This window comes from Myotis daubentonii, chromosome 1 (assembly GCF_963259705.1).
Source record: "Myotis daubentonii chromosome 1, mMyoDau2.1, whole genome shotgun sequence".
Classification (NCBI taxonomy): domain Eukaryota; kingdom Metazoa; phylum Chordata; class Mammalia; order Chiroptera; family Vespertilionidae; genus Myotis; species Myotis daubentonii.
In genome coordinates, this window is record NC_081840.1 from 54,279,566 (window position 1) to 54,292,192 (window position 12,627).

The 12,627-nt window shown below is 36.5% G+C and overlaps 2 protein-coding genes across 11 annotated transcripts in view; one reads left to right on the top strand and one right to left on the bottom strand.

The window, feature by feature from the left end:
* CCPG1 (cell cycle progression 1) overlaps nucleotides 1–6,765 on the top strand; it is a 52,599-nt gene extending 45,834 nt beyond the window's left edge. For 4 of the 7 annotated variants that reach the window (XM_059700429.1, XM_059700445.1, XM_059700453.1 and 1 more), the window contains 2 exons: nucleotides 121–218; nucleotides 6,253–6,765. In XM_059700429.1, the coding sequence (XP_059556412.1) occupies nucleotides 121–218; nucleotides 6,253–6,728 (574 nt within the window). In that variant the 3' untranslated portion in view covers nucleotides 6,729–6,765. Of the gene's footprint in view, nucleotides 1–120; nucleotides 1,548–6,252 lie in introns of those variants that run through there. The other 3 variants (XM_059700464.1, XM_059700482.1, XM_059700474.1) reach the window with 3 other exon arrangements.
* PIGB (phosphatidylinositol glycan anchor biosynthesis class B) overlaps nucleotides 872–12,627 on the bottom strand; it is a 30,367-nt gene continuing 18,611 nt past the window's right edge. For 3 of the 4 annotated variants that reach the window (XM_059700517.1, XM_059700507.1, XM_059700496.1), the window contains exons 8-12: nucleotides 11,580–11,791; nucleotides 10,943–11,007; nucleotides 3,331–3,547; nucleotides 1,563–1,743; nucleotides 872–1,246 (exon numbers count right to left, since the gene is read on the bottom strand). In XM_059700517.1, the coding sequence (XP_059556500.1) occupies nucleotides 1,109–1,246; nucleotides 1,563–1,743; nucleotides 3,331–3,547; nucleotides 10,943–11,007; nucleotides 11,580–11,791 (813 nt within the window). In that variant the 3' untranslated portion in view covers nucleotides 872–1,108. Of the gene's footprint in view, nucleotides 1,247–1,562; nucleotides 1,744–3,330; nucleotides 3,548–10,942; nucleotides 11,008–11,579; nucleotides 11,792–12,627 lie in introns of those variants that run through there. The other variant, XM_059700527.1, reaches the window with a different exon arrangement.

Below are 12,627 nucleotides of genomic sequence, written 5' to 3' on the forward strand. Positions count from 1 at the left end.
TAATTTAACACCCTTTCTCAGTGTTCAGATAATAGATTAGTGGAGAAAAACATTTAAATTGTTTCTTGTTTAAATAAGTTTAACTCTAACATAGATGAAAAATGTGTTTACTGCTTTCAGTCGGCCAGATAAAAAGAAACGTACGGTAAATATTGAAAACTCCAGACATCGAAAACAAGAGCAGAAGCATCCTCAGCCACAACCTTATAAGAGGGAAGGTAAATGGCATAAATATGATCGCACTAATGGAAGACACATGGCAAATGTCGAAATAGAATTGGGGCAATTACCTTTTGATCCTAAATATTGACCATCAGGATTAAGTTAAATTAGAAAACTAGCAAATACGGATGCTTTCTTCAATGTTTGTGTTGAAACTAGGATGAAATGATCAAGATAATGTCTTTTTATTATTTCTAAGTATCTGTTTGATGACTTTGTATTACTCAGAAGCATCAAGCAAAAGCTTACTAACCTGCATTTTCCTGTGTAGCTTTGCTGAATACTTCTTGGCACTGGAAATGTTCAACTATAGTTCTGTTAAGGAAGCCAGGCATGCAACAGGTTCTGTGCATGAAATGAGACTTCCTTTCAGTGTATGAGCTTAAAGCAAGCTCAAGTCATACATGACAAAGTGTAATTAACACTGATATTTGTGTGAAATTTGCAGTTGAGCTTGAAAAAAGTACATTGTGATGAAATTTCTTCTTTAACATTTTATAATTTTACTCTTGCTTCTTGTCTTTTTGTGGGTTCAAGAGCCCGTAGACTTGTGAAGAATTTGCTGCCTTCTTATGAGCTTGCTGACTTGTTCTCTTGTGAAATTTCTTGCACATCTGAATATTGTGGAAGAAACAATAAAACTACAACATGAGGAAAACTAAAGGTCTTTATTTAAAATCTGGGCATTGTATTAATATACAATTTTATATTTTATGATAATTTTCGTACATTTCCTCAGTAGTCATATTTGGTAGAGCAGTTCAGAGGTGTTTTGCTAGTTCCATGAATCTTACCCAGAGTTTACTAGTGTATTTAAGCAGCATCTGAATATTTTTACCAAGCAGTGTCTTTTTCTCTGGGAAAGATCTAAAAACAGTTCAGAATTTCATCTTCTATAGAGTTTCCCTTTTAACTTCCGTTCATAGATGTATATGTGACTTCCGGTTCGACCCTCTGGCAAGTGAGTGTGGAAGAAAGTAGCAGTTCTCTCATAGTTTCTTGAAATTAGGAAAGCACTGATTTCCTAGAAATAAATGTTTAAGTAAATAAAGGCTACATTTTGCTCAGTACTGATTCAAGAATTTTAGAATGACTTATTTTGATTTGCGCCTACACTACTTTTCTTAATAAAACAATGCAGTTTCTTAAATCATGGTAAGTAATGTATATACCTTGATATACATAGAACTGGAGCTGATTTTGTCTAGGGAAAAGGCCAATTATAAAATTATAGGGGTTAAGAAGGACCATAAAAAGTTATGTTGTCTAATTCTGTGAGCGTTTACTAAACTTCAGGTGAAATAAAAGTACTGTTTTTCCTTTTTTTCATGTTTTCTTACCTCTTCCAAAACGTTGAAAATGATCAAGTAAGTAGGCAATGTTGAATTGTTGTGAAACTCTTTATACAACCAGCTTAACGGATTTTGATAAAATACATCTGCTTCATCAAGATACTGACTTTTTCCAGTTAGGTCTGGGGGACATTGGAGAAATCTCATCGGAAGTGGGTGGTGGACATGGCTATGAAAAGAAAGTTATTGTGGAAGTTTTCAAATTGCTCTTAAGATATATCGTGTTTACGTAACAAAATGTGAAATCTGAATCTATATTGGGTTCCAATTTAGGTGGAGAAGCAAGCCTTTAATGCAGTTTTCTCAAAGTTGGAGAATATGATTTTCACACCATGTACCTGTGCAGTAGCATCTTTATAAGAGTTAGTATTAGAGAGTAATGTATGTTCACTGATTAACATCCAAATAAGTAATGGTTTTACTATGGCCTAGAAAGACTAGAGGATGTATAAAAAAAGATGGACTGATGAATTATGACAAGTTAATGCCAATTACTTGAACCATGCAAAAAGCATGTTTATAACTTTGCCTTCGGAAAAATTAATAAAAATAAATATATGATAGAGGTTTATTTTACCTATGAAATGCATACAAAGTAAATTCACACAAGACCTAATACGTCATGACTCTTATAATTTTGGAGAAGATGGGCAAAGCAGAAACAGCTGGCAGCCTTATATTCCAAAGTAGACATCAGAGTTTTTTTTACTGCATTGTGTACTTTGAAAAAGCCTCTGATGAGAACTTGATGACATTAAACACCGCAACCATGTATGGAAAGCAACTTGGTATCTCTAGAATGCGTGTTCTCTGCAGTGTTGCCACTAATGTGAGCAGGGAGGGCGGCGAATGTCCCTCTTTCACCTGTAGTCTTCCTTATATAGTAGGGGAAGCTGAAGTTGAAGGGCTATTTGGGTCTTACATCTAACCTGTGCACTTTTGCTAGGTAATCCTAATTTTCCAAATTGTGTATAAATGATTGATATAAGTAGAGTATTAAAAAATGATAAATTACCTTAAAAAGATAACATTGATAAGTTGACGGTGCACATGGAAAATTAACTTAAGATTGTTTAAAGCCAGATTAAGATTAAGTTAAATAGGTGTAGAATTTCCTGCAGAAAAGCTGTTTGCCTTTGTACAATTAGGCAATTAGTAACTAGTACACCTTCCTGAAATAACACGCATTGGGCTAAACATATGTCTTTAAATGTCCTGCAGAGTTAAGACAATGTTACTGTTATATTCCCAGAAACACTAATTCAAGAATTAGGATATCATCTAATCGAATTCGCTAACTTTTACAAGTGAGACAACTGATATCCAGAGTTTAAAAAGACTGGTTTAAGACCAGGACAGTCGTCCAGCAGTAAATCTGGACTAGAAGTCAGTGTTTTGAGATTAAAATTGTATATATATAAGATATATGTATCACAAAAATTTGTGATAAAGTCAGTGATGATTTCTTTACTAAGAATATCAGCAAATAATCTATATAAAATTTATATTATATTTGAATCTGATTACTTAAATCTAAATTGTTTAAAATTTTTAAAAAGGATATTGAAGTTGAAAGTGGTATATGATTTTAATTGACAAATGCTTTTTAAAATTCAGTGAATATGGAGTTTCAAATTTTTTATAATCATTTAATCAGTGATCAATTAATTTAAATTCCTAATTCCAGAACCAGAAAGGAATTTTAAAGTAGTTTCATTTTCTTAATGATTGTATGTAGTGGAGTAACTTTTATTACCTATAAAAAGGAGTAGAGTGGCAAGGCATCATTACAAATACTGAAGCTGCAGATTTATTGAGATTGTTGTTGTATCCGAGTTCTTGAATATGAGTCATGACATCAAGAGTACCTCTTTGATGAACTAAACCAGTATAGAGGGCAAGGAGCATATTTGATAAAATCAGGAAACTTAGAGCTGGTTTCTTCCACATTTTCAGGTGGTTTAGTGAATACCCTGTATGAAGATAGACATGACATGTTTTATAATCTTTTGTGGAAGTACCACAGCTGTAATGCTGTCATGGACATACAAGTTATATATAACCAGTAGGTCACCTTTATAATTGACAATTCTCTATCACTGTCCGTTGTGATCTCGGTCTTAACCTTTTTATAGAAAAAGGAATTGAAATATAATTGAAAAATTATGGCCAGAGTGTCCAACAGACCCAGATTTGAATTCTTACTCTGGCACAAATTGCTTTACTTTGCTGAGCATTAGTTTCTCCATCTGCAAATGGGATAATGGTACCTTTTTCAAGTATTAGTAAAACAGGTATGTCTGGTGCCTGTCCTGGTACATAGTAGTTGCTAAGTAAATAGAATCATTGATCAGCTGCCTTCTGCATGCCCCCTACTGGGGACTGAGCCCACAACCTGGGCACGTGCCCTGACCAGAACCACAGCCTTCTGGTTCATAGGTCTACACTAAACCACTGAACCACGCTGGGTGGGCCAATTTCCCTTTTTTTTATGTGACAAAAAGACCTGGTAGAACAAACAAGGATAAATTAAAAGTCCCTGTCTCCCTCCCACAGTCCCCTCTAGCAGCAGCCACTGATAATGAGCACATTCGAATCTGTTGAAAATACCATCAAAGAACAGGCCATTACACTAGAAAAGAATAATCTTTTTTTTTTTGTAATATATTTTTATTGATTTCAGAGAGGAGGGGAGAGGGAGAGAGAGATAGAAACATCAGTGATTAGAGAGAATCATTGATCGGTTGCCTCCTACATGCCCCCTACTGGGTGTGCCCTTGACCGGAATCGAACCTGGGACTCTTCAGTCCGCAGGCCGATGCTCTATCCACTAAGCCAAACCGGCTAGGGCAAAAAGAATAATCTTATTAGTAAAGTTCCTTGACATTAGGTTTCATACTCCACATACATTGTCTTCACAGAATAGATAATAGTTCTTTTGGAATTTGGGTATCCAGGATCCAGTCTGTGGCCTGCCTGAAATTTTAGCACTAATTCTCACTGGGGCCAACACACAGTTTTCTATGACCATTACCTAGCTGACTGCTATCAGCTGTCTTATCCTGAACATGAATAAAATTAATTTAGAGCTGTTTTCATTTAACTACAACCAACAAAGTTGGCCTAGGAAGGTTTGATGAAATCAAAGTTGGGCAAAAAATCTTAAGTGCTCAATTTTGTTCTGTGAATATTTTAGATAACATTACTTCTGGTTCATTTCATTCAGTAGTTGGACCATCACATCCATTTCACCTAGTACTATTTGAAATAACTCTGCGATTATCCAAAGAACATTACGAAGAATGGTGATAAAAAACATAGCCAGATGAAGAACCCCCAAACCTTCATTTAAAACTCAAATTTGTAAGATGTTTGAAATGGTAAAATGAGGAACCTACTAAAGAGGATGAGAACTAGAACTATCTTCGTTACAATGGAAATAGGGTTCCAAAAGTTCTGCCATCTGTAATAATTCCAGCCACAGACAGAGCAGACTATTGAATACAACTTGAAAGTGACGTGCTTTCTACTTAGTGGGCTCAAATTTCACAGCCTTACTTGCTCTCAGGAACGTTCAAATAAGTGTACCATGGGCTTCTAAAGTGGTTCACTCATTAACAATTTGTTCACTATGATCATTAAAAGTGTTATCAAAAACTATAGCATTAGGGATACAGTAGCTTGGGCAACTGGTACAAAGTAGAATACAAGGTGGTGAATACAAGGTGGTAAAAATGGCATTCTGCAGTGAATGCAGGAAGATAATGTGCTTGTATTCCCAGCTTCTTAAGTATTGAAGAGAATCTCCTAAGTTAGGTCATGCTTACATTACTTGGTGGCGATTTTCACTTTCTGAGGCTAGCTCACGTTAGAATGATGGATCCTTTCAGTGAGAAATGAATTTCCATATTTGGAGAAATAATAAAGCTTTAGGAAGAGAAAGAATAGTCTAATATGACGGAGGGTCTTCAAACCATCCCCATGTTGCTAAAGGGAGAATAGGAAAGATAACCAGCTTGAATGCTAAACTGAGTCACAAGAGAAGCTCAGAATCCATGGTTTTCTTATAGGGACATAGTAGGGCTTCTTTAATATTTAAAAGAGGTAATTAACAAGATCTTAATAACTACCATCAGTAAGTCTTCTTAATTGTACATACATGTAAGGAGGAGATGCAGTTGTCACTAAAATGAGCTAGCTTTACAAAGTTCGTCATCACTCTGTAATGTAATAAGCATTACCTAAATTGAAATATAAGTCTCTGCTTCCAATAACTGAAGATTCTGGGAACACACGTTTTCTTTCTGTCCTATAAAGCCACTTACAGAAATCTTCCAGCCTCGTAAATTCCAGTAGAACAAAGACATAGTATGAGCCATATGAATTACCTGTCAAAATACAGGCCTCTTCATTTCACATAGTGGCTAACTCAATGCTAAATAGCATCCCAGAATACTTAATTTTCTCCTGTTATCTGAGCCTACCAAAATATTTAAAAGTAGGTATGTAGAACATTTCTGGAAGAATTTATAAGAAATTGATAGTTATCTCTGGGGGATGGGGCCAGATGATTAGATGATGACCCTGATGGTTTATCATTTTTTGTACCATGAGTATTTTTATAATTAAAAATACACTGGAGCTTTTCATCCTCTTTCCTGCTCTCCGGTGGCCACAGCCATGAATGTCAAGCTCTGCAGCTTCAGTGGGTACAAGATCTACCCCGGACACGGGTGGCGCTATGCCAGGACCAACAGGAAGGTTTTCCAGTTTCTTAATGCAAAATGCAGGTCGGCATTCCTTTCCAAGAGGAACCCTCGGCTGATAAACTGGACTGTCCTCTACAGAAGAAAGTACAAAAAGGGACAGTCGGAAGAAATTCAAAAGAAAAGAACCCGCCGTGCAGTCCAATTCCAGAGGGCCATCACTGGTGCATCTCTTGCTGATATAATGGCCAAGAGGAACCAGAAGCCTAAAGTTAGGAAAGCTCAGCGAGAACAAGCTATCAGGGCTGCCAAGGAAGCAAAAAAGGCTACGCAAGCATCTAAAAAGACAACAATGGCTGCTGCTAAGGCTCCCACAAAGGTAGCACCTAAGCAAAAGATTGTGAAGCCTGTGAAGGTTTCTGCTCCCCGTGTTGGTGGAAAACGCTAAGTTGGCAGATGAGATTCTTAAATAAAGACCTGACTATGCGTTTTATACACACACACAGACACACACACACACACTGGGTTCTTACCAAATCACTGTCGTCAGACTACTATTTAAAAAGTGTTCTAAATCTTTTATGTTCCAGTTGATTGCTCTCTAAGGTAAAAAATCTAAAATCAAATCTATGAGAAGGTGCCTCATTAATTGGTTTATTCTTAATTCAGCCATATTTCCTAATCACCAATTATAATGTATCTTGATATACACAATCATTTTAAGTTTTGGATATTTAGTGTGTTAATCTGCATTTTTCAGTAATGACTGAGGAGGTTCATTGTAATGAAGAGGATGGGGAAGTTTGGGGCTGTACGTTACTGATCTCATCAAACACTGAGGGGTAGCAAGGATGCATCCTCATTTTGGCAAGAATTATTAGAAAACTCAATGTTTAGAAAAATAACTCTACCAAGTTCTACCAGTTACAGATATTTTTGAGTTGATGTTTTCGTTTTTAAATACTCCTTGGGAAAGCTGTAAGTCAACTTGATTTCAGTGTTCAGATGAGAAAAAGGGTCGTTTAATCTGAAAAGGGATGTACAAGAGAATGGGCCTGGAACCATCAAGAACCATAGTGGAGAGCTGGACACAGAGGCATACAACATTTTATGTTATACTTTGCTAAGGAAAGAAGCTATATTTTCATCCATAGTGAGAAGTCAAGAGGTAAAGTCAAAACCAAAGATCTTTAAGGGTGTTATTAGCATTTTATTTAGAGAGAAATGACAAAATAACCACCTAAAAGCAACTGCCTCGGGTGAGGGGAAATGGGAGAGAGGGCAGTAGAAGCATTTTTAAAAAATGCTTTGTTATGGCTTTGAAACAATGCACTTAATAATTTTGATAAAAAGAATTAGTATATGGAAAAAAAAGGTGGCCTAATAAGAGACAAGCAAGTCTGCACTGGCTACTCTGGTGAAAACGTTAAACAGACACCCAGCCCAGCATGGATAGCAGGTGCTGGAAACACCAGCACAAAGGACAGGTTCAGGCTAAGAATTTCAGTGCTATTAGACTAGGGGCAACTTTATTTTAAGGAAAGGAAACAGGCACAAGGTTATACGGGTCAGTAAGGATCAGAGGCAATTACAGAAGATATGTTTTCCAGGCTTGAGTCATTTTTGGATAGGACTGAGAGAAACTCAAACTAGAGAAGAAAAGTTATTGCAGATTGGAAAAAAAATGGCTCCAATTATTCCTCTTCCTGTCCCCAGTCCCTACACAAATCTGGAATTTATTTCTCATCTTGAGAATCTGCCTGGGCTTTGGGACTGTGGTGGAAGCAGCAGTTCCATGCTTGCACCTCAAGTGCCTTGTACACTTTTGTTCCTTCCCTTGGAGCCCTGCCTACCCCAAGTGAACAAGCCCTAGGTAGCCTGCTGGAGAGTGAGCGCACACAGAAGAGCTGAGGTGCCTTAGCTTACAGTCTGCTGAACCCCAAACGTGAGAGCCCACCTAGGTCAATAGAGCTGTGTGTACCCCATCTGCAGCTGATTACATTTGTATATGTGAACTCAGTGGAGACGAGAACTGCCCAGCTGAACTACTAGTATAATAAGTAAAAATAAATGGAGCTTTAAGCCACTATTTTTCCCCCCCAGATATTTTTAGAGAGAGGGAGGGAGAGAAACCATATGATGTGAGAGTGAAACATCGATCAGCTGCCTCCTGCACGCCCTCTACTGGGGATCAAGCCTGCAACCCAGGCATGTGCCCTGACCAGGAATCAACTGACAACCTTTTGGTGATGAGAGAATCATTGATCAGCTGCCTTTTGCACTCACCTTACTGAGGATCAAGCCCACAACCCAGGCATGTGTCCTGACTGGGAATGGAACTGTGACCTCCTGGTTCATGGATCGACCCTCAACCACTGAGCCACACCAGTCGGGCTAAGCCACTAAATTTTAAGGTGGCTTGTTATACAGCAATTGCCAACAGAGGTGTCATGTTTATATGAATCAGGTTAAAGTAGATAGCACAGGCTCTAGCCAGTTTGGCTCAGTGGATGAGCGTTAGGCTGAGGACTGAAGGGGCCTACGTTCGACCTGGTCAAGGGCATGTACCTTGGTTGCAGGCTCAATCCCTGGCCATGGTCACAAAGATGTTTCTCTACCTCTCCCCCTCCCACTCTCTCTAAAAAATCTGAAAAAATATCTTAAGGTAAGGATTAACAAAAAATAAACCCCACAAAATAGGTCACAAGAGAATAGAATAAAACTGATATCTGAAGTACACTATAACTCAAGATTTCAGGTAGTTTCAAAAGACTCAAACATCAAGAACTCCAAAGAGAACTGTTGTCTGACAGCGTTCCAAAAACTGTCAAGGTGAGTTCATTGGTCCTATTGTTTGGACCTGTTGGCATTTAAGAGTTTTAACTCTTAATGGAAGTATGAGTCTTCTAAGAATCAATCTTTTGGCTCACTCAAAAGCCTTAGGTACGTGTCTGCAGGAAAAGATCATATCCTGTGAGGAGGTCAGGGGTTTTGGTGTGTCTCAGTCCTTTAGGGATCCTTCTGAGTGGACACAGTATGGAAGAAAGTCTAATTCTTGTCCATTACAAGAAAAGCTCAGTTCTCACCAGCATTTTATCTAAGTCTTTGGGCCTGAGAACAAGAATTTACTGGGATCCTAACACTTTAAAGATGACATCTTTTGGACTGGGAAAGAGGTTCAGAAAACTCAGTCCTTCCCTAAAGATACACAAGTGAAATGCTGGAAAGACTCAGATTATAAAAAGAAAACTAAAACAACTTCCTAAATTAACCAAACTAAACAACAAACACATTTGTCTTCCAATAGTCTGACAATACCCAGGCAGAAACCAAGCTTGATTAACTATAACTGAAACTTTAAAAAAAAGAAAATATGAATAGTGATTCATGAACAAATTTGCTATGGTAAATGGGCCCACTATTCTTAAAAGACTTGGCATATAGTTAGGTAACTATATTTTTATATGTGCCTGCATTGTATATAAAGCAAGACCATAAAGTAATGATATAGCCCTAGCCGGGTGGCTTGGTTGGAGCATCATCCCATATACTGAAAAGTCGGAGGTTCGACTCCCAGTAAGGACACATACCTAGGTTGGGGATACTACCATCGCAGCCCCAGGTCAGGGTGTGTGCAGGAGGAAACAGATTGATGTCACTTTTTCATATCCATGCCTCCCTCCCTCCCCATCTGTCTAAAAAATCAATGAACATGTCCTCAGGTTAGAATTAAAAAAAAAAAAATAATGACAAAAATTAACTTTGGTTTCAGTACTCCAGATATATTAATAGAGTGTTTTTTAATACTTAAATTGAAGAGAGTGCATCTGAGGTCTGTAGGAGATGTTTACTCGGTCAAAGAAGGCTGTTCAAGTCTATGGGTTCTTTGGAGTTCTTTTTTTAAGTAAAAAGATTGACAGTATTAACTCCTCTAGACAGTATTTGCCCCGTCTCTAGTCCCTGTTGATTATTCATCTCATCCCTCCCCAGTCCAGTGATTTTTGGTAATATTTGAAGAAAATCAACAGTCATTCTGAATTAAATGTAAAGTTAGCAAAATTTCAATTCATAATTTTTCCAAGGCAATTAATATGAAAATTCTTGTTTTCCAGAGCTGAATGATACAAAACTTTAGAAGTCACATGTAAAAAAATATTGCAAATAACCTACTGGAAAAAATGGAGAAAGGGCCAAAAAATTAGGTGGGAACCACTTTTAAAATTACATATGCATTAGAGTGAGTGTTAGAGCATCAAAAGCATTAAAAACTAGTTTCAACAACTATAAACATATTTTAATTTATGAAAGAACTTAGTAGTTTTAACTATAAACTTAAAGTAGCTATTCTAAAATAGACATATTATTCCATCACTTTTTTAGTGAAATATTTCAAACAGCCAGGAATATCACCACCAGAAGGATATTGGATCTTTATGACTTGGATATTGAGTCCTTAAGATTTTATCTCACTTTACAGGACACAGGAAAAGGGATATTTAGGCTGCAGAAAGAATACTGCAGAAATATAATTATTTTGTAATAAGCAATTCTCTTAGCCTCGTTGAAAATACTTTATAGTTTAATGAGCTTTAATGAGAGCTTATTGTCTTTTACCTACTTCTATATAAGTAATTTTTTTCTATATTGAACAAAAATACTTACCACAGAACACCATACAGAATGGTAAAACTGGATAGATAAACCTGAATTCTTTGTGGCTCAACATGCTATAATAAAAAAAAATTAAAATATTTTCTCATATTACACAATACTTTGAGAAACTTATGTATTTAAAATGAAATATAATTAACATGACCTGTTCTAAGTACTGAGACTGAATTTCATGCTTCAGGAATCTTGTTTTTTTTTTACTTATAAGGTGATGATGTGTTAAAAGTAATCCTAACATTTGATGTCAATGTCTAAAGTACAATTACATTCTAAGAAAGGGATTTCTATTACCAATCCAAGACATTACTCAAATTTGGAAGAAAGATGCATACATTTTCATTTTAAAATATTATTTTTCTGGTCCTTTAATATTTAAAATTTTAGTATTTCTAAGAGCAAATGAAATTTGTCCAGCTTCTTAAAAGTTGAACATAATTCTTAAGTAAACTATACTTATCAGAAGTATTCATTCTGAGTCCAACATAATTACTACCTTTTCTGCTAAATAGTCCCAATTACCAAACCCTATTAGTTAATACATCTCTAAAAGATAACAGTTTACTTCTTGAAGAATTTAATTCCTTGGTAACATCATCAAAATTAACTATTTGAATAAATAAAATCTTACCTATAAACCAGAAGTGTCCACAGTACAGTCACCAAAAGTATCCGGTACCTCTTTGGGGCTAGAAAGCAGCCATGAATAAAGAAGGGTAGGTGAGTACCCAAAACAGCCGGAAATCCTTGACTGAAGTACCAATGCCATGGATGAGAACCATAAAATGTCCCCAAATTCTGCAGCACGTTAAATTTCAAAAAATTATATTGAACCAGAGTCCACTGGCATAGTTGAAGGAAAGAGAAACAGAAATGTGTTAGTGCCAAGTTTGAATCTTTGGCATTAGGGTAACTGGAAGAATCTTGACATTAAATCAGGAATGATCTAAAAACCAAACAATAGTTTACACTAATAATTTTATTAATGACCATATGAAAGCATTTTTTATGTTATTAGTGTGTTCTTTGTTCATTTGTAAAATAGTAGGTTTCTGAGATTCAAGAAAGTATGAAATATTCCAATTTTGACAGTGTAAGTTTTACATAGAATTAAAGCTAAAGAGAACACTTAAAAATAATTTTTATCACCCTAAGCCAGTTTGGCCAGTGGACAGGGTGTTGGCCCATGGACTGAAGGGCAGTGCCTGGGTTGCAGGTTCAATCCCAGGCCCAGGGCAGGCGAGTGCAGAAGGCAACCAATCTATATGTCTCTCTCACATCAATGTTTCTCTCTGTGTGTCTCTCCTCCTCCCTTCCACTCTAATAATCAATGGAAAAATATCCTTGGGTGAGGATTAACAACAACAAAAATACTTTATAAAATTTACTTTTTATCAGAGTGTATATGTGGGGCACCCACATTAAAAATTTTATTCTAGTACCTTACATCACATATTACCTAGGAAGATAAAGCTTTGAAAATATTACAAGTGGAATTACGGCACAAAGCAGAAAATAAACAGCAACAACAGCCAACATTAGGTGCTCACTTGTGCCAGCCCCATTATAAGCATCATACATGCAGTATCTCATTTAATCTTCTAATGTTATGAGACAGGTACCACAATTATTTCCAGATAAAGAAACTAGTAAGCAAGGTGGTTTGCTTCCAAGCTCAC